Below are 22,483 nucleotides of genomic sequence, written 5' to 3'. Positions count from 1 at the left end.
GCATTTGTTTCGAACAAAGGCCTTTGTCGATCTACTATTGGATGAAGGCCACCCCAAGCCATCACTAAATAGAAGCGGTCGGGCGTGGTGCCGGCCAACCACCCTCTCGTGTGCCGTGCCAGCCTTCATAGGTGCTGCTACGCGCTAAGAGCACTTTCCCCAACAGACTGTTACAGGCTATGGGGCTGATCGTTGATCTTTGCATGCATGTGTAGTGTGTTAATTTAAATATTGACTTAAAGCTTTCGTGACTGCAGGAATTCATATGTTTTCCTGCCTCAGCAGCTCTCCCGCTATATTTTTTCACCTGATGACGGTTGCTTGTGTTGCGATCAAAACATCGTGATATTTGTATTACTTTATATCTACGTGGCTTTAACGAAAGACCCAAAGAATACGTGTTAATTTAGGTGCACACTTGAACTTGGAGGCAATACGTTTATTTAACACAACAGGTAACTCTAACAGGATAACAACATAGGGCGGTGACCACCACGGATAACTTAATTAACACTCGGAGGGATAACGACATAGTCAGACCAGGACAGCTAACAGGCTGTCTGGTCCACGCGTGAAGACCGGAGACCGAGGATCGAGGAAGCGACTTTATTCCTAGAGTTGAACCACCGAGATCCCTCTCGGAACCCTGCTGATACCTGTTTCGGTGTGGCCAGGCTCTGCCCTGGGTCACGCACCATTACAGAACCCTCGTGGGGACTCTGGGTCCCCGTCGCGTGATCCTCTCACCCCCAATTGGGGGTCCCCCTGCCCCCCTCGTCCGGTCACGTGCCCTCTCGCGTTCACCTGCGACCTCTTTCTCTCAGTGACACCCGGGCTCCGCCCTGACAGTACCACTCCTCGCTCGGCACTGTCGCTACACCATGGTGACACCCTCGAGGCCATTTCACCATGTGTACGTGTACAGCTATTCTGACCGTTTAACTTTGCAGGTTCTGTTCATGCCATGCGTTCCATACACACGGCGCATTGAGCCCTACGGTTGCGCCACCTTACAAATGTAAATAATTCTTGTTATTAATCATCCAAACTTATCCACCCTAATCAGTGGGCATCAGTGAACGCGGGGAGCGTAGATGTTGAAGCGTGTATGGTACAGTACAACAGTGGCGTCTCTGTTGACCATCAGGTAGCCCAGCAGCAGCCTATAGCACCTGTTTACGCAACGTTCACTGACGCAGAGCCATTGTTGGCGCCGGCTCAACCGTCTGGCAGCCTTCTAGCGATTGTGAGAAGCAATTTACGTCATCGATTTACACAACAGTAATATTTGCATTGCTTTAGGTTATTAAACTAAATGTGTGGTTTGCTCGCTGTTCAGAGTATGCGGTGCGTATCGTTCACACAAAGTCAAACAAATAACCCTTAGCACAGATTCCGTCTCATCGGACAGTCCCCGACTTACGAACTGAGTTAAGTTTCGGAGACTCTAGATTTGAAGCTTTCGTGACTGCAAGGAATCATATTTTTAGGTTTTTTCAGTAAAGTCACGTAGGTAAAACATCAAAATTAATGCAAATAAAATAAAATAAAACAAAAATCACGACGTTTCGGAGGCAACACAAATCTCCGTCATCAGGTGGGACCGTCACAGCCAGATTAGCTGCATCAGCTTAGCTGCATCAGCTAATCTGGCTGTGACGGTCCCACCTGATGACGGAGACTTGTGTTGCCTCCGAAACGTCGTGATTTTTGTTTTATTTTATTTTATTTTCATTAATTTTGATGTTTTACCTACGTGACTTTACTGAAAAAACCTAAAAATATGATTTCGGTGACTCGTTTGTAAGTCGGAACACAACAATGTACTGTATTTAAATGCCCATACGGCCAGTGTTATAGAATGTGTTTCTGCTCAACAAAAGGAGGCATTGTTTAACTCGTAAATAATAATTATTGTACATTTCCATGTAATGGGGGTGATAACTACTGTATCGTAAATTAAACATTAAATAAAGCAACGTGAAGCTTGTTCATAAAAGTCGAGGCCTGCCCGGACTTACTGCTTCTTGTGTGTTTGTAGGTCTGCAGGTTTAGCGTGAGGAGCATTGGAAAAGTAGTTTACGCTCAGAACTACAATGCCAGCGAACTAAACTCGAGTCCACTCGCGACGAAGGCAAACAGTGGTGAGTTGTCATTGGAGAGGCACGTGACAGTCACGTCCCTCTCAAATGGAAACTCAAATCAGGTCTGGTTTGACAAGAAATTAACATTGGCGCGGCTTGATCATCGATGATTTGCAGCGTCAGAGGAAGCTTCCAGTGGATAGTCATGAAAGGAATCCTGTATTCATTGCACTGCAAGCAATGTTTGTTTTCACCTGTGGAGTGATGATACAGCGTATTATATTCGCCAACTATTTTACCACCGACGTTGAGCAAGTTCCTGCTAGTCTACGTTATTGCAGGTGTACAAACGGTGTGAGTTCAACCTGTTGCTCATCGTATGCCTGTGTGGTTTGTGCTCCTGTGCGTGTGTATGTATGTGAGAGCGTCTTTGATGCTGCATTAAGTGTTACTGAGTGTACAGGCATTAGTTGTACAGACCCCAAGGCAAGTCACTGTCCAGTCTGGCGAGACCGCATTCCTGAACTGCCAGTATATATGCAACACGGTCGATGTGACATACACCGTGGTACCATGTTTGAGAGATTCTGGATCAGTGTTTAGAAGGTGAGATCGATCGATTGTGCATCAGGATGGCACGTTGGAGCAAGGCTTATCACACTACACTATTACAACTATTTATTTTCTATTTTACGAGGTAAGGCCCACTTAGTTGCTCTTTTTCAGAAGCGACCTGGCGATCACAAATGATAGCTCAAAGAAGTGGCTTATCATCATGTAGAAATATATAGTTGCAGCACAATACTCTAGACGCTAAATGTGGAGGGGAAAAGCGGACGGCACAGAGAAAATGTTGTGCCACCACAGGAGAACAATGTCCAAATATATGAATAACCCAACCGGTACTGGATATCCATTATAATGCATATGCATACATTAACGCCATCCACCCCTCTGGTCTTCGCACCCTGATTGGCCCACAAGTGACGACATCACATTTAGGAGGATTTCTCCACAAATATGGCTGTCGCCTGATGATGCTAGTTGTAATTACTGGCAAAACGTCATGCTCGAATCGTAAATGTTGTGCGTTTAATCTCCAACACACCGGTGTGCTTTACTAGTAACGAATTGGCATGTTTTGTTAATATAAAATCTTATTAATTAGCTGTGTCGGTTGGCGGCGGGTTTAGCGACGCATTTATAATTTTTTTATCTAACCAAAAAACATCTATTATGAATTTCCAAATATACATGTGACAGGGTTAAGATCGAACCCATGACCTCCTGTGTACCAGGCAAGGGGGATGACATCTCGCCCGCCACCACGGCAAGATGTTAAGGCAATTAAAGTCAGTTAAGGGAGTTAGGTGACTTAAAGAGCAGATGCAAAGGGGCAGAATGGCAGTTAGAGTTGTCAATGCTGGAGAGGAAGAGAGAGAGAGCAGCTGGGTTGTGAGAACTCTCCATGAAGTAGACACGCTACCTACCGATCGTTTCACACACTAAGCGCTACACTACCGCTCCGCATAACATCGACATGAACACACCCACACATATCTATCTACACACAAACGTACTGATCAACCCTCCACATACAAAATCAGGAGACAAGTGGTGTGGTATTCGATTAGCCGGTTGGCTACGTACCATGTGAAAGAAGTTCAACATACATTTCTCCGTGTGGTCTCGGGTCCTAGTGATCCCACTCACAAATAGCAACGATTTTGATGAAGCGAACATTGTGAATATTTACATTTTAAAAATATTTTCTTATTTTCAACAAATCTCAAGTGTTAGTTGTGAAGTAGTGGAAAATAAAATCAACCTTCATGTCGACGATACTCTCATCATGTCACAGACCCGGAAATTTCAATCCCAGCCATTTTAACGCTAGTGAGGACATGCGGGGTAGCATCAGGATACAAGCCAAATGCCACTGAATCGATGGTGATGCCACGATCTCCCAACTTTCCAAAACACCCTGAGGATTTGTTGCCCTTTAAGTCGTGCCCAACTCACATCAAATACCTGGGTGTGATTATCCCATCCTCTTTACTGGACAATCGCCTCCGCCCCTACTCCAGGAGACTGTTACCTCACTGCAGCAAACCTTTAACATCACTGCTAGGAAGGCTATCTTGGCGAATAGAAAAGGCCATGAACCCCCCTCATGAAAGTAGTGGCATAACACGCCACTAGCCCTTGCTGAAACAACATTCAAGCCACAACGCTTAAGGGCAGGGAGAGCGAGAGTTCGAAGCCAGATAGTCCCCGTTTCTGCTGAGCCTAGCGTGAGGTGAGCAGGAGGAGGGTTGCAGGCGTGTTAATTACTTACATTTTGACTTAAACCCTTCGTGACTGTAGGAATTAATATTAACACGTAGGCTTTCGCAACCAATATCATCCATAATAGAGGTTTTTGGGTTAGATCGTGTAAATATATATATGTGTCGTTAAAACCCACCACCACCCGACACAGCCAACTAGTAAGGGTTGTCACATAAACAGAACATGCCAATTCGCTACTAGTACAGCACACCGGTGTGTTGGAGAGCCAAGCCACATCATTTACAAATTGAGTACAACGTTTCGCCAGTAATCACAACTAGCTCCATCAGGCGACATCCAGATTTGTGGAGAAGTCTACCTGCTTCGTTCCTTATATAGAGGTGTAGATGTGTTGACCACCCTTCTGCGCTCTTGCACAATGATGGGGGGTGGGGGCGGGATTACTTAGGCAACGTACATTATGCATGTGCACTATGCGAGCCCTTTGAACTTGTCCTTCCTGTCTATTGTGTTTATTAAAATAGCCCTACCAACGGTAATCCCTATTGAAGTACGTAGCCCTTTGTTGGCATGCATTAAATAATGTATTATTTGATGATTCGCTTTCATGCAGTACTAAGATGTTAGCTATCCGAACGTTAAAAGTTATTTTGATTTGTTTCAATTTCGATAAATTTTCTAATTAGTCTTGGCCAATAGTAGCTATTTTTGCACAAAACGTCAACATCAAAATTAATCAAGATTTGAAGTTATGTAGATGACACTTTCGTCATTTGGCCACATGGCCTGCCAGCATTGAACCAATTTCTGAACCACATTAATTCCATACACCCATCCATCAAATTCACCATGGAAGTGGAGAAGGATGGTAAGCTACCATTCCTGGATGTTTTGTTTGAGAAGAGACCTGATGGCTCGTTGGGACATTCTGTCTACAGGAAAGCCACCCACACAGATTCGTATCTGTAACCCGATTCCCACCACCATCCGGCACAGAAGAATTCCCTCATTAAAACACTACACCATAGGGCCCACTGCATTTCTGACCAACACCACCTAGCCAGTGAAATGGAACACGTACACCAGTCCCTCAAGATGAATGGGTACTCGGACCGTATTATCCGCAAAGCTGTTTCTCCAACCATGGAGAAACAACCCCTGAGACGCCGATCAAAACCATCACGTTACCATACATAGCAGGCGTTACCAAAAAGATTTCCAAAATCTTAAACAAACACAAGATCCAGGTCCGATTTAGTACAGTACACAAAATCCGTGATCTAATCCCATCTGTTCAGGATGTCATTCCTGACATGCAATATCCTGGAGTCTACAAACTAAGTTGCACCTGTGGTGGGTGTTACATTGGGGAAACGAAACGACATATCTCGGACCGTGTTCGCGAGCACAAGTCAGATCTGAAACACGGCAGAACTAATACCTCCACCGTGGCTGACCATTGCTATAACGCTGTGGGCTCCCATGATATTGTTTTCTCCGAGACCAAGGTACTCTGCAAGCCATCTGGCTACCATCAAAGATTTGTTCATGAAGCCATCCAGATATATAAACATAGACATAACTTCGACCGATAGGACGGATATAAATTGAGCAATCATTGGAAAGATGTTATTAACCAAGTAAAATGTAACGGTTCATAGTTGTTCCATTTTAATTACCGGGTACTAGTCTATTTACCGAGTTAATTGCATCCTCAGCGTTTAGCAGTGCGGCTATTTTGCTTTGGGCGCCATCATATATCTTGGCAGCAATCATGTTTCTCTTTTGCTCTCAGCGTTCCTGCAGCGCTTACCCTCCTCTCCCCATTCGCCCCCCACCCTCCCCTATCTAAATAATTAGAAATATGTTATTAACAGGGGCGGTTTCTTCATTAGGGCGATTGGGCGACGCACCACCAATGTCATTCAACCACAGAGTCACGCTAGCCGTCACTGTGCCTCTGGATATAGTCCAATCAGCGTCATGTCACGTTCTGTGGAGTACCGCCTCTTTTTGGGCGATTTCACTCCGGCTGAGAATCGCCCCGAGTGGCCCCATAGACTTACATTCAAAGATGTTTTTTTTCGAACGGGGGGCGCTCTAATGCATTCTCTATGGCTTCCGGGAGGGCTCGCACTAACGTGCTTACGTCATCATACGTAAGCACGTTTCATCCAACAATATAATTTGTCGCCACCTAGTGGAATCTTTAATAAAAGAAACTTGAGTGGATTGTATTAATAGTGAGTATAGAAACAAACAAGATGTATTGTAAGAGTCACTTTATTTTTCATTAATATTAAAGAAGTGAAGTTGCCTTTACATGCTTAAGCTGTTAATTTATCCATTGCATGGGTGGACCTTATCCTTATCAATCATCCAGACATTTGCCCCCACTGAGAGATTTTGCAGAAGCCGCCACTGGTTATTAACCAAGTAAAATTTAACTGTTCATAGTTCCATCTTATTTACCGGGTATTAGTCTATTTTACCGAGTTAATTGCATCCTCAGCGTTTAGCAGTGCGGCTATTTTGCTTTGGAAGCCATCTATCTTGGCAGTAAACATGTTGCCTCTTTGCTCTCAGCGTCTGTGCAGCGCTTGCAGCGCTCGCACTCCTCTCCCCATTCGCCCCCCACCCTCCCCCTCTCTGACTTATTTAACTGCCCTAATCCTGGTTTCTCTCCCACTTCAGTAAAAAATTCCTTGCTGTGGTTGTCACACCTGATGATGATTGCTTGTGTTGCAATCGAAACGTCGTTATTTATTTTATTTTATTTTTTCACCTACGTGACTTTACCGAAAGAACCAAAGAGTACGAGTTGTAGTTACTGGCGAAACGTCGTACTCAGTTTGTAAATGTTGTAGCTTGACTCTCCAACACACCGGTGTGCTGTACTAGTGACGAATTGGCATGTTCTGTTACGTGACAACCCTTACTAGTTGGCTGTTTCGGGTGGTGGCGGGTTTTAACGACACATTTATATATTTACGCGATCTAACCCAAAAACCTCTATTAAGGAATTCATATTCTTTGGTTGTTTTGGTAAAGTAACGTAGATAGAAAAAATATAAAAAAATCAAGTGAATAAAAATAAAATAATAAACAAACAAAAAAACACTAATGTAGACTGTAGCCTGGTTCTTAATCGGAGTGAGTGTACTGGCAGTCTATAATGTAGACTGTAGCCTGGTGCTTAATCGGAGTGAGTGTACTGGCAGTCTATAATGTAGACTGTAGCCTGGTGCTTAATCGGAGTGAGTGTACTGGCAGTCTATAATGTAGACTGTAGCAATGGTTATTAAGCTGGGTGAGTGTACTGGCAGTCTATTATGTAGACTGTAGCAATGGCTATTAAGCTGGGTGAGTGTACTGGCAGTCTATAATGTAGACTGTAGCCTGTTTTTAAGCTGGTGAGCGTATTGGCAGTCTATAGTGTAGACTGTAGCAATGGTTATTCAACTGAGTGAGCGTACTGGCAGTCTTTAATGTAGACTGTAGCAATGGTTATTAAGCTGGGTGAGTGTACTGTCAGTCTATAGTGTAGACTGTAGCAATGGTTATTCAACTGAGTGAGCGTACTGGCAGTCTATAATGTAGACATATTATTGGTTCTTTCGGTAATACAATTTAAATAAAAAAACAAAAACCATGAAGTTTCGATCACTACATACGCGATCGTCTCCTGAAACGTCGTAGTTTAGAACTTTCGCTCCCTGCCCTTAAGCTTTGCGGCTTGACGTTTCAATCAGTTCATAAGCAATCGTCTTCTTCACAAGCAATCGTCTTCAGGAGACGATCGCTTGTGTTGTGATCGAAAAGTCGTAGTTTTAGTGTTTTTTATTTTATTTTTATTTTATTACCGAAAGAACCAAGAATACGTCTACATTATAGACTTCCAGTACGCTCACTCAGATTAAGAACCAGGTTACAGTCTACATTATAGACTGCCAGTACGCTCACTCAGTTGAAAAACCATTGCTAGAGTCTACACTATAGACTGCCAATACGCTCATCAGCTTAAAACCAGGCTACAGGCTACATTATAGACTGCCAGTATGCTCACCGAGGTTAAGAACCAGGCTAAAGTCTACATTATAGACTGCCAGTACACTCACCGAGATTAAGAACGAGTCTACAGTCGACATTTTAGACTGCCAGTACGCTCACTCCGATTAAGAACCAGGCTATACAGTCTATATTAGTGTTTTTTTGTTTTTTATTACTTTATTTTTCTAATGTTTAATTCACTTAATTTACTATTATTATCATTATTTTTCTATCTACGTAACTTTACCAAAATAACCAAATAATGTGTTAATCACTTCTCTGCGGGACTTGTACTGACGTTAAACTCACCTGACGCGTGTAGCTTATTTTGTTGTGGTGGATTTTGTTACGTCTGCTCCCCTCCCCCACTCCTTTTCCTTTTATTTTGTTCCTGTTCCCCTTGCCTTCCATCCCCCATATAAAAACTCTCCGCTTCCCGCTCGTGGTCCCTGTGTGAGCGGAGCAGAGAGGATCTCCCCCTCCCAGAACCCAGGAGCACTGAGTTTGGGCTGCGGTCCGCAACATTTCTGTACCCCCAACACTTTGTTACGGTTCGTGCCTTTTACCGGGCTTTTGTCAAATTATATATTTTTAAATGTGTTCTTCATTTACCACTATGCAAGTGTAATGTAGTAACTCGGCGGGAGACGACTTCACGGGTAGCACACTTGTTTATTTCATCAAACTCTTCCACAAAGTTACTAACACCTATTCAGCTACGCGGGTGACCAACACCCACTCCGCTACTCGGCTATCCACTCGGGCGACTAACGCCACTTAGCCACTCGGGCGACCAACGCCCACTGAGTTACTCGGGTGACTAACACCCAATCCACTCATCTACTCTGGCGACTAACGCCACTGAGCTACTCGGGTGACTAACACCCAATCCGCTCATCTATTCTGGCGACTAACGCCACTGAGCTACTCGGGTGACTAACACCCCATCCGCTCATCTATCCTGGCGACTAACGCCACTGAGCTACTCGGGTGACTAACACCCAATCCGCTCATCTATTCTGGCGACTAACGCCACTAACTAAGTCTTCAACTCCGTCTTCGGTCTTCAGCTGGAACTCTGCCACGAGTGCTCTCGCGCGTCCCCCTTTATACCCCACCTGCGGACGTCGCTGCGAGCCCTCATCCTATTCGACCAATCCCTGGGCGCTGGCTACGATCCTGTTTTCCCACATCTCAGCGCCCCTCACCACCCACGCCGCGCCGCCTCGTCATCTGTCACTCCCGGCGCGCGTGTCCATACCACGCCCCCAACGCGTGCCCAACCCCGCACGCTGTGCCGCCACGTGAACCATCACAGTCACAGTCGGCGCACGTCAACACCGCCACTACATCACCCCCTACCACATAGCTCGCAGCCGACCCGGCTGCTATAAAAATATACAAACCCCCCCTCTCCCCTGTGTGCCCCGTAACACAACAACAACAACAAGAACAACACAACACAACGCGAACACTACCATCCGCAACCAACAACCAATGCCACCGCGACAACAGAACAATATATACAATCCGGCGAGTGACAATAACAATGTGTATGCAGAGAAAAAAATATTTTTTTTTTTTTTCAACTCGTGCAGCGTCCCATTCTTTCCGAGCGTCCCTAGAACGGGACATTACCCCGGCAGAGGGGAACACCGGGCGAGCTCGGTGTCGAAAAAAACGTCTTCATGAAAATTGTTTCACCCTAGCCCGAGTCCGCGTTGCCGGCCCGTCGTACGGCACCAGACGCGGTTGACCATCCGGTGGTGCCAGCAGTTCAGGAAGACAACGGCCAGGCATCGAGGACCCGCGCGTGCCGCGGGGTTCCGGTTGTTGTATCCTAACCCTTCTTCCAAACTTGATATTTTTATATATTATCATCATTGATATATAATGAATGAAAACACTAAAGCGCAGCAAACTGCAAAACACCAGGTGTTGTAGTAATGAACGGGAGGAGGGCTAAGATGGCAGAATTGCAACCTTGCTTCAGGGATAGATAAGGCCTGATAAACGGGAATGTCACCCGTGCAAGGGCAGAGACGGTGGGAGAGTCAGCCAGACAGTTAAAGCAAAAAGCCCAACCATCTATGACCTCAGCACATGGGCAAATAATTGGGCAATGAAAGGAGCAGAGGCGCCTTTGTCTGGATCACGGCCACAGAAGGCCGGGGGGGTCATCACTGATTGTGTGTTAGGGATTTCGAGCTAATTGGAACACGTGCACACAGGGAGGAGGAATACGCCTTGTTCTGCTGCAGCTGGAAAAGCCAAGATAAGCCCAGCTCAAGGTTGTGTATACAGGAGAGGGGGCTGATTAACAACCACTGCACGTCTGAACGTGAGGGGGCCTTGTCCTGAAAGTAATCACACTCCCAGAGCAGAAGGTTGGATGACCACAGTGAGACGAAAATAAGGGTGTTGCTCTCTATCTCTCAAGGCTGCAGGCTCAGCTGAACAGCGAGGCTGCGGGGGGGGTTACCAAAAGTTCGTGTTTGCCTAGTTAAGTCGAAAAGCTCAATTATTCTGTATTGCTATTAAAATAACGTTAAAGTCGGAGTTTAACAACAGGGTAGGCTAAAGTTATTGATACAACTCGACCCGAAGCATAACGGGATAAATCACCACCAGGTCGAAATAAAATACCTAATAAAAGAGCGATGTTAAATCCAGGGTCGGAGAGAAAGGGAGATCCCGGCCGTCTTTGTATCCCCGCAGCGCGGGATATGAGTGTGTACACGCTCGGGGAAACACCTCCACTTGAGTCAAGCACCACGATGGGAAATGACAGACCTTAGGTTACACATAGAATCATAACTGGGAAATGGTAAGGGACAAATGTTAAAACTTTTAATCATTTCTTCATGCGTCAGCGAGGGTCGGGGGGAGTGTGCCCCTCCCTCCAGGTGGTGCAACACGGACAAAGACGCCTATGAGACGATTTGTAACGTCTGTGTTTTGGTTCATGAAGAAGGCCAAACAAGGGATGAATCGCACCCAGACAGAGAGACGACCTCGAGGCAATTTGTAACACCTGATTGTTTGCTCGTGGATTTTATGGAGGGAATATGACCACGGGATATATCGTGGGTGATGCACACAAGGACACACGGACGTACGGACACACACATGAACACACCTACACACGGACAGATCCTGACACAGTAAATCAAAAGAAACCCCGCCTTGTGGGCAGGACCCAAAGGGATTTTTCGGCATAAAAGAAAGGACTCTGAGCATTGGAAACCAGTTGGACCAGGAGAGTCAACTCATCACGAGGGCGACCAACGGGTCGACTCATGAGCGAGCTCGACCGGAAGGGTCGGCTCGACTCATCAGCCGAGTTGGACCAGAGGAGTCAACTCATCACGAGGGTGACCAACGGGTCGACTCATGAGCGAGCTCGACCGGAAGGGTCGGCTCGACTCATCAGCCGAGTTCGACCAAGAGGGTCGAACTCACCAGCCGAGCTGCGACTAACGGGTCGGCTCGACTCTTCAGCTTCTGGGACTCAGCCGAGTTCAGCTGGCTCTCGGGGCTCGACTCAAGCAGCTCCCCGTCGCCTCTGCAGGCGGGCAAGACCCGCTTGACAGTTCAACCTGCCGCGTCAGAAGCCCCTGCTGGCAGCCAGGGTCGCGGTCTGGTGACGAGAGGACGACGGTGCGCTGCGAGCGAGCTGCGGGCGCCACCTACCGACCGGGTTCCGAACTACGACAGCGTATCAACAGGCATCCAACCAATTCCCCACGGCGACAGAGGAGCGACTAATACGTATGACGCGCACCGCCCCCTCACCACACGACCCCCAGGCATCTGTTTGACATAAAGAACCGACTCCGAACACTGACTATTGAAGACAACTCTTACCACTCAAACCCACTCGAACCCATAAGCCATCCGTGGCTGTGAAGAAAAACTCGAGACCGAGTGATGGCCATCCGTCATTTGTAAGAGTATTATCTTTAATATTTAGTGGACTGTACTCTTAATCGCATAAATTCCCAACAGATCCATCAATACGAATTGATTCTTGGCACCTCCTTCCGCCGAGCCACTCTGTTGTCAGATAACCTGCGATGTATCTGTTGAGATTGGTGCCTTTAAGAATAATAACTGTTTTGATTGTGTTTTATCGCCGTATAATCTTTCAAGCATCTTTCATTCATTAACGTTAAGGTTTTCTTAGCATAGTATTTGCATGTTTTAACGACTCTCTCTCTCACTAACAACCATCGCGTTACGCGGGATCCATGTGCCGTTGTCAAGTGAAATCAGACAATCATTGATGATACTGTATTGATGCCGTGTTGACGTTCCGGGATTGAGAGTTCGCATACTATATCATAGTCGAAGTTGAATTAGTAATAAATTGATTAATACAGAAGTGGTTGTGTGATTCTTTCCTGAAGTCTATGCATAAGATCTGCTTCTGCGTTGAGATCTGAACTTGGTGACCTTAATAAACACACTAACACATACTCAGTAAATGTTAAAGCGATAACGGGGCGAACCGGGGACCTAAATAAGCGAGAATGAGACGAACCTAGACAACGAGGCCGAGTTAATCTAAGTTAATCTTGTATACTTACACCACCCCTGCATAACTGCATACGATTAATTGCCTTATTCCGATCGATAACCCACCCTCGTCACCGAGGCGGGGTCTGGTTATCATAACGACTTGCATTATCATAATTACACCCACTCGCATAATTACTACAATTACCTCTCGAATTGGCATAATTAAATGTGCGTAATTACATGGATTAAAGTATTTCCGGATAATTACACCTTTGGCCAAATTTCGATTGATTATTATTATTTTCACTGAATATTCATAACCCACATATACAACATAATAATTTCACCCACGCACGCATACAACACATCAAAATTTTCACACCCAACATATACAACACGGTTCCCGACGGTCACTCGCCGTCAAGCCCGAGGCACCTGGGGGTGGGTCAGGTGGAGACACGTGAGGATCAGCCTGCGACACATCCCCCCCCAAGTCGACGGACACATCACACGCCCGGTCGTTACGGCACAGAACGGGGTCACACGGTGCCGCATAGGGTTTCAGTCGGGAGGGGTGCACGTACCAACGGCGTTTTTCCCATTTAATCTGTATACTCTGGGGTCGTGCAACCCGCACAATTTCCACCGGTCCCCTCCAAGGTCTCAACAATTTGGGGGACGTAGCCAACGGTGCGTGTGGACAATGCAGCCAGGCCTTATCGCCTGGTTTCCAATCGTGCGTATGCACCCTCCGCCCATGCAATCTCTCGTTCGCGATCTGCCGAGACCGCGAATTCAACCTCGCCGCCTCCCGCGCTTCAGCCAATTTGGCGATATTAAATTTGATGTGGTCTGCCAATTTTGATTTCGCACGTGGCTGTGAAATCCCCAGTTGGACGTCCATGGCCGGATCGGCCTCCCGCCCATACATGAGAAAAAATGGGGAAAACCCCGTCGCCGCATGAGGGGCCATTCGATAGGCCGCGAGTACCCCCCGGCACCTGTAAGTCCCAATCAACCTGATCGTCGCAGACCTGTTGGCACAGCATAGACGTAATCGTCCTGTTCAGACGCTCAACCATCCCGTCCGTCTGCGGGTGGTAGGGGGAAGTACGCACCTTCTTTGTACCCAACAGGTCGCACACCTCTCGCAACAAAACGCTCGAAAAATTCTTTCCTTGATCCGTCAGCAAGCGTTCGGGGGCGCCCTTGTCCAAAACATAACCCTGGACGAAGGCGTCCGCCACCGCTGCAGCCAACTGGTTGGCGAGTGGCCATGCCATGGGCCATCGGGTGAAGTATTCCACGCCAACCAGCAGGAACCTATTTCCCCTCGGTGTAGCAGGAAAGGGCCCCAAGATGTCCAACGCAACCAATTCGTTTGTGCGTGAAACCTGAATGGATTGCAGCGGTGGATTGGCTGCCAATGGTGGCGGTTTTCTTTTGGCACACCCTACGCATCCCTTAAGAATGTTCGCCACGTCGTTACCCATCCCCGGCCAATAATAGTCTCGCTGGATTAGGGCGAGCGTTTTGTGAAACCCCAGATGCATGAGCCGTTCATGAGCTGCCAGAACGACCCTACCCCGCATAGCAACAGGCACAACAAGCGCGTGACGCCGGGACATGTAGTCCCACTTCATCAAAAGGCCCTGTCTGCACACCCACGAACCGACCCGCGCATTCCCTACCTCGGGAGCGCCCACCTTTCGACGCAGCGTAAGTAGGGAGCTGTCGGACATTTGGAGACGGCCCCACTCAATGAGGGGCAAGGACAACAGCGAATCGCTCCCCGTGGGAGCGCCGACTCCCGGGGTGTCAGTGGCCGCGAGCGCAACTCCTGGGGTGTCAGCGACCGGGAGTCTGCACCGCGCCGAACCCAGCAAACATGCGCAGTCCGTGCGCGGTGGCAACCGCGACAAGGCGTCCGCATTTGAGTGTCGTAATCCCTTACGGTAAATCGTCGTGAATTGGTAGTCCTGAAGGACCTCCAACCATCGGGACAATTGGCCCGATGGCTGTGCCACGCGCATAGCGTATTGTAGAGCCGCATGGTCCGTACGGACCGTAAAATGACGTCCGTAAAGATACGGCCTGAATTGCTGTGTAAAAAACACAATCGCTAACAATTCACGGCGAGTCACGCAATAGCGTTGTTCGGCAGGGGAAAGAACTCTACTACCGTAGGCGACCACCCGTTCAACCCCCCCGACCACCTGAGAGAGCACCCCGCCGATACCCGTGTTGCTGGCATCCGTGTCAAGCAAAAATGGTTGTGTGAAATCGGGGTAACACAAGGGGGGAGCCTGCACCAAGGCATCACGAAGGGAGCAGAAGGCGGCCTCCTCTTCCGCCCCCCAGTGAAACCGCACACCCTTAGCCGTCAAAGCGTGCAGGGGCCTGGCTATGGTGGCAAACTGCTTGACAAAACGACGGTAATAGGAGGCGAACCCAATAAAACTGCGAACCTCCGTGACCGAGGTTGGTGTTGGCCATGAGCTGACGCATTGCGTCTTAGCAGGGTCTGTGGAGATCCCTGTGCGACTGACGATATGGCCCAAATATCTGACCGATTCCCGAAGCAGAAAACATTTAGCCGGTTTAAATTTAAGCTTAGCGGAACGCATCCTGAGGAACACCGCTCTCAGTCGCTGGAGGTGCTCTTCAAAAGTCCGACTGAAAACGATGATATCGTCGAGATAAATCAAACAGGTGTCCCACTGAAGGCCCGACAAAACCAATTCCATGAGTCTCTGGAACGTGGCGGGAGCGGAGTGTAAGCCCATGGGCAAACGATTGAATTCAAATAGGCCACCAGGTGTGCGGAATGCGGTTTTAGGTTTAGAATCGTTATCAAGTGGTAATTGCCAAAACCCGGAAAGCAGATCAAGTGTGGAAAAAAACTGTGCTCCCACCAAGGCATCCAGCGACTCATCCATCCTGGGGAGTGGATACGCATCCGCCATCGAGATTTTGTTTAAGCGGCGGAAATCCACACAAAACCGCAAGGACCCGTCCTGTTTCTTAACTAGGACAATAGGAGCATCCCACGGACTGGAAGAGGGCGAAATGATATCGGCCGCCAACATATCATTAACCGCTGATTGCACATGCTCCTTCTCGGCTGGGCTGAGCCGGAAGGGATTTTGTCGAATAGGGGCCGCGTCCCCTGTTTCTATGTGGTGGCGCAACAGGTCCGTGCAGCCGATATCGTACTTGTGTTTGCTGAACACGTCAGCGAACTCGAGAAGCAAACCCCTCAATGCTCCCAATTGCAATTCGGACAGGTTAGCTGAACCCGCACACAACGAGTCCAACCACTCCGTCCCCTCCTCACTCGGAGGACGCGGCTCGACAGTGAAATCGGCTTGAGCCACGAGCCGTTCCTCAACGGGTAGCGGCGCGGCGTGAGCCAGCACCGTTCCCTGCGCGATTACGGCCGGCCGCGACCCCGTATTCAAGACCATCACGAACGGTTCACCGTCCCCTCTCACCACGGTTTGAGCAACTGCCAAGTCGAGGCCCCTTTTGGCCCTGTTAGACGGCCCCAACAGCACTCCCTGTGCCTCCGCACCCACCCCGAGTGGTTTCCTCAGCCGAAGGGGTACCAACATTTGCGATCCCGGGGGCACCCTTACAGTCTGAGTTGCCAGCGCCTGCACCGTCGCACAAACCGTGCGTATTTTGGTAGGGCTCGTTAAGAACGCAACCCGCCGACCCGACGGAAGCTCAATGCAGGCCTGATCTATGAGAATTTTGATGGGCATTTTGGACAAAAAGTCCGTACCTAGCAAACAGGGAACGGCCAGCGATGATGATACAAAAATAGGGCCCGCCAATTTGATGTCACCAATGCAAATAGTCGCCCGAATCTGGCCGATGATCCCCAGGGATCCCCCATTCGCCGCATAAAATGGCACGTCCACAGGCAGAAGGGGTCTACTCTGTACGGGAAGAATGTTATAAATAAGGTCCGAAATGATAGTGGCCGACGCACCCGTGTCCACAAGCACCCGGACCTCAACCCCGTCAATAAACCCCGTTACTACGGACGACCCGGCCGAGGCGGCCACTATCCTGTGGGCCAATTCGGACCACTCGACCGCTTGTGGGCCGTGTACGGACCCCCCTCGCCGAAGTGAACCCCCGGCACCCAGCCGCGAACCCCCCACCCCCAAGCGGTGACCCGAACGTGCCGTGTATGTGGACCGGGTGTGTGAGGTGCCGCGACTTGCCGGGTTTTGTTGGGATGACTTGTGGCCCTGGTCGTCGTCCCGACGTGGACCCGTGGCGCGCTGACGCGGGGCCCGGCACCCAGCTGCGACGTGACCCCGTAGGCCGCAGTTGTAGCAGACGACGGGGGACGTCGTAGGTTTCGGTTGCTCCAGCTTGCGGGATGAACGTGTGGGCGAACGACCTCCCGTTCTCCACTCCCCCGGGCGCGATGCAGCAAAGAGCTGCTCCCGATCCGCAGCTGGCTGAGGCTCTGCGATCGTGGCGGCCGGCGCCGCGTTCCCCGCCAATTTGCAGACGACCGTCGGCTTGCGCTTGAGGACCTCATACGCGTGAATGCTCGTGGCGATCGCCAGGGAGCAGATATCCATTTCGTCCCCTACATTGATGGGGACCCCCAACTCGTGGGCCAACGCCAGCAGCTGCTCCGTCACCATGGCGTCCTTCCCCTCCTTATCCATGCGGGGAAAAGCTGCGTCCGCCAAGGCGAGCAGCGCCGTTCGATAGGCGAGCGTCGTTTCTCCAGCCACCTTTCGCCGATCGTAGAACTGGTGGCGACAGGTGGAGGGCGGCCCGAATACCTTCGCCATCAGGTGTAGTGCGGCCTGGAGCGTAGAGCGAGACGACCTTGCAGCAGATGTGAAGGCTGCAAGCGCGTCGTCGTCGAGCATCGCTGGCAACGCACGCAGGGCAGTGTTGTCGGACCACCCCGACATTTCCTGATGAGCGAGGAACCTTCGTTGGAAGGCTCCCCAGTCGCCCCCATCCGCCTTGAACGCCGATAGCGCGGGCAATCTTTGCTGTAGGACCCGATCGTCGTCGACGTCGGAGAGATTTTCCCGCGCTCCGCTGTAGTTGTGTAAAATGTCGGCTCGGTCGTCAGGCGCAAAATGGAGAGCTCCGGCGCGCGCCGATGACGTGGGCTGCGCTGAGCGGAGGTCTCCGGCCACGTGGTATCCAAGTTTCCCGCCAAATGATGGCGGCCCCTCCAAAACGGCGGGAACTTCTAGACTTTTGGCGCGAAGCGCCTTTTGGCGGGATCCCGCCAGCCTCGCTCCTTCCTCCAACCCCGCAGCCGTTTTCTCGCCCCCTGGAACGGAGATCTCCGCCAAGATTGCAGCGGCGGCGAGCAGCAACTCCGCCAACCGGGAGTGTGCGTCCTGCAGGCTGGTGTCGGAGGCGAGCGGAGCGTCGGCCATCTCTGCGATGGGCGGCATCGGCGGCAACTCCTCGTCCTCTCCTCCCGCGGTTGGTGTCCCCGGTACGCCGTCGTCTTCCCGACCTCGCTCGTGGGTACGGGTAGTCTTCCTCCTGTCCATTCTTCTTGAAGACAAGTTTACTTCTGACGCCAGTTGTAATGTAGTAACTCGGCGGGAGACGACTTCACGGGTAGCACACTTGTTTATTTCATCAAACTCTTCCACAGGTGACTAACACCTATTCAGCTACGCGGGTGACCAACACCCACTCCGCTACTCGGCTATCCACTTGGGCGACTAACGCCACTTAGCCACTCGGGCGACCAACGCCCACTGAGTTACTCGGGTGACTAACACCCAATCCACTCATCTACTCTGGCGACTAACGCCACTGAGCTACTCGGGTGACTAACACCCAATCCGCTCATCTATTCTGGCGACTAACGCCACTGAGCTACTCGGGTGACTAACACCCCATCCGCTCATCTATCCTGGCGACTAACGCCACTGAGCTACTCGGGTGACTAACACCCAATCCGCTCATCTATTCTGGCGACTAACGCCACTAACTAAGTCTTCATCTCCGTCTTCGGTCTTCAGCTGGAACTCTGCCACGAGTGCTCTCGCGCGTCCCCCTTTATACCCCACCTGCGGACGTCGCTGCGAGCCCTCATCCTATTCGACCAATCCCTGGGCGCTGGCTACGATCCTGTTTTCCCACATCTCAGCGCCCCTCACCACCCACGCCGCGCCGCCCCGTCATCTGTCACTCCCGGCGCGCGTGTCCATACCACGCCCCCAACGCGTGCCCAACCCCGCACGCTGTGCCGCCACGTGAACCATCACAGTCACAGTCGGCGCACGTCAACACCGCCACTACACAAGTAACGAGGGTTAATGGTTAACCACAGTTGATTGATCGGTACACATCACCTGGGCACTTCCATCGCATCCAGCAGTGGATAAGGGCCGTGCAATTCGCGTGACGAACACCGATTCTCGCGCTGCCTCAGGTGCTGGGGAATGACGCCTCGATTCGGCGCTACAACCCAAGGGCCGAGTGGCAGGGCAGCACTGAGAGCTGCAAGGCGTCCATCACAATGGCCAGCGTCAAAAACGTCGGATGCCGGCTCGTACAAGTGCGATGTGCTACTGCTGCCCATGTATGACGGTGGTCAAAGCTCGCCACTTTGGGTGTCGAATCGCCCAGGTAAGTTGGACATGGAACTTTAAACGATTGGCCGTACCCTAGGGACAGCCCTGCTATAACTTGCTCACGGCATTGCTCTCGAAAACGTCCAGCACTTCCCATTAGCAGGGTTGGCTGTGTACGGTGCGAAAGAAGTTCAACATACATACGCTTGAGGTACATTTTGGCTTGCGCACCTGGAAGAATAGTGAGGAATTAACCCACATTTTATCCGACCACATGTGACATGGTGATTGACCAAAATCTAGATGATGTATTACAGATTTACTTTAACTTTGTAAACATAACCACTCAGCAGGTAGAGTATACAGGTGGCACAATCACACCACGCTTTTTATTTTTTATTGACATATCTCCATAAAAGTGTATACCTTTTGGACGTAAGGATCCAGTTCAGCTAAATAGTGTATGTAGGCTTACTGTTAAACATTAAACGACCGTCCTGGTAACCAGCAGAGTTAGTGGTGTGTTTACAAGACCCGGACCTCAGGTGTATCACTTCGATTTCGGACAGAGACACGATGAACATCATGACAACTACACTCTTTGTCATAATCTGCCTTCCAAATACGACTCAGGGGCACGAGGAAGACCCAGAGACACAAGCGGGAAGGCTGCGGCAGCAGCCATGTGATGTCTGCATGTGTGTTGAACATCGTTCGCACCGTACGTATCCAACTGTGCTAATTGGAGGTGCGGGGCAAGAACAAACTTCAACGCAAAAAGCAGTTTCCCTATGGAGCCGGCACTACCAACAATTTCCCGACCTCTGCGATCCTCTACATATGAAGATGTTGTCGGCCAATTATTGAGTATTCACATGTTTGAGGAAACTAGAGCGCTTGGAGAAACCCCACGCATGTGTGCAAGGAAGAGGAAAAACGCTCCATTCCTGTACAAAAGAGAACAGGTGGAGTCTACATTTGCTCACAGCCAGGTTGCCGCTCCTCCTCAACGCCCACAGGAATGAAATTTGGCGAAATTTGTATGCAATTTACGAATATCCACCACTGCCCGGACTGAAAGCAGTGGAGACGCGAAAGTGGCCGTCTATGTAGCTCGTGATGTCATTCCCTCCCGAGTCGGACGGACTCTGAAAGGCGCTCACTTACAACGCACGCCCCTATGGTCTGCTAGGCTACGTTGAGGGTCATTGGGGCACCGTGGTGGCGAGATGTTATCTATCTCCATTGCATCCTATTGCATCCTATGTTGTTTAGGTCCTGACCTAGATGCCTGCCATATATATGTTTGGAATTTTTTTTCTCTCTCTCCCCGTAGTGGCGTGGATTTTTCTCAGAGTCCTCCGTTTTTTCCTTCCACATATTTATAATCAACATCACCACGCGTTCAGAGGATTTGGCTGCTGCTATAAATTTCTGATTCATAAGCCACTCCATTGAGCTATCATTTGTGGTCCGGGCACATCCGTGTGACGCCAGCGAGTACCGGTACGAGGCAGTGATCGGCAAAGTTTTGTTTTCGTCCTCTTCCCTCCGACTCTCACAGCGTCCGTGCGATTCCATGAGTACAGCTGTGAGGTACGTGGTAGGGCGTTTGAGTAACTGGGGACTTAGGCAGCAGTAGGCTAGGCCCCCGGGTAGTGCGGGGTTTGCGCCGAGAATAAAAGTTAGCACAGAGCATAGGTGTGGTGTCTGTGATTTCTGTGTTGAGCGACTGCGTGGGGGAATGCGCGGCGGGAGTGAACGTGGGGCCGTGGCGTGCGCGCGCGTCAAGAGGTAATCGCTCGCAGGTGCAAGTGCGTTCGTGACCCCTATGTTAGTGATAGCTGCGGTGTGCATGGGTGTGTGGTCTATCTCAATGTGGCTACGAGCCAGCAGCACAAGTATGTCCCTCAGAGGGCGCTAGCGCGGGGGACCCCATCACTCGGTTGGCGGGGGCCAGGCGGGAGCCAACCGACGCGGTGGAGGAGGGAGCGGAACAGGCGGACGTCGCGCTCCACCTGCCTAGCGAGGGCGGGGGGTGGACGTCGGGCCCCACAGTTGAACGTATAATTATTTCTGACATAAACGATGCCATGCCAATCACAGTGGTATTCGGAGCTTCAGAAACGCGAGTACCCTCAGCACTGCACTGGACGAGTCGCGTGCCGCATAGGAACAACATTCGCACGGGCTGTGTCAGATAATCGTGTGTGCAATAAACGAGGAACTCCTGATTATCGTACCAGTGAAAGAGCGAACCGGTGGCATTGATGGCATTTGTTGCAAAAAAAGCAACCAACCTTCACAACATAAACTTACGGCAGTTGCAACGGATGTGGGGGGCTCCATCTATGCTCGGGTCTGTAACGTGGATCTGTTTGGGGGATATGCATCAGGCTGATGACAGCTTCCCTCAATTCTGGATGTTCCACTGCCGCCATTCATCGGCAACAACCGGTGTCGAAAATGCTGCAATTTAGACCACTTCATTTTAAACCCGTGCTGGAGGTTAAACGAAACTTTTTTTTATTGTACCAGGTAAAGTGTAGCTATACCTGGTAAAGGTACCAGTTGGAGCTTTACCAGGTAAAGCTCCACTGAGCGACGTCTTTCTTTTTCAGAAGCGCACCTGGCTATCACAAATGATAGTTCAACTAAGTGGTTTATTGCGTGGAAATTATAGACGCATAGAGACGCACAGAGACCCATAGACTCAATTTAAACTAAATATATTTTAAAATTTTACCAGGTAAGGCCCACTGAGCTGTATAGCTCTATTTCAGCAGCGCACCTGCCCACATGATAGCTCAAGGAAGTGGCTTATCACACTGGATGTAATTACCGGCAAAATGTCACCGGATACTCGAAATGTAGTGGGTTTACTCTACAACACACAACCGGTTAGTGCTGAACTCGTAACTAATTAGCACGTTTTGTTTACGTTACAAA

At 49.7% G+C, this 22,483-nt stretch overlaps 1 protein-coding gene across 1 annotated transcript in view; it reads left to right on the top strand.

The window, feature by feature from the left end:
• The window catches only part of LOC144733839 (uncharacterized), a 50,136-nt gene extending 28,907 nt beyond the window's left edge, over positions 1-21,229 (top strand). The window contains exons 5-6 of the mRNA XM_078615844.1: positions 19,393-19,589; positions 20,168-21,229. Of these exons, the coding sequence (XP_078471970.1) occupies positions 19,393-19,589; positions 20,168-20,223 (253 nt within the window). The 3' untranslated portion in view covers positions 20,224-21,229. The remainder of the gene's footprint in view (positions 1-19,392; positions 19,590-20,167) is intronic.
• Positions 21,230-22,483: the final 1,254 nt, after the last annotated feature.

Source organism: Lampetra planeri, chromosome 48 (assembly GCF_965212315.1).
Source record: "Lampetra planeri chromosome 48, kcLamPlan1.2.h2, whole genome shotgun sequence".
NCBI classification, from domain to species: Eukaryota; Metazoa; Chordata; class Hyperoartia; order Petromyzontiformes; family Petromyzontidae; genus Lampetra; species Lampetra planeri.
This window is presented reverse-complemented; position numbering and strand designations above follow the sequence as displayed.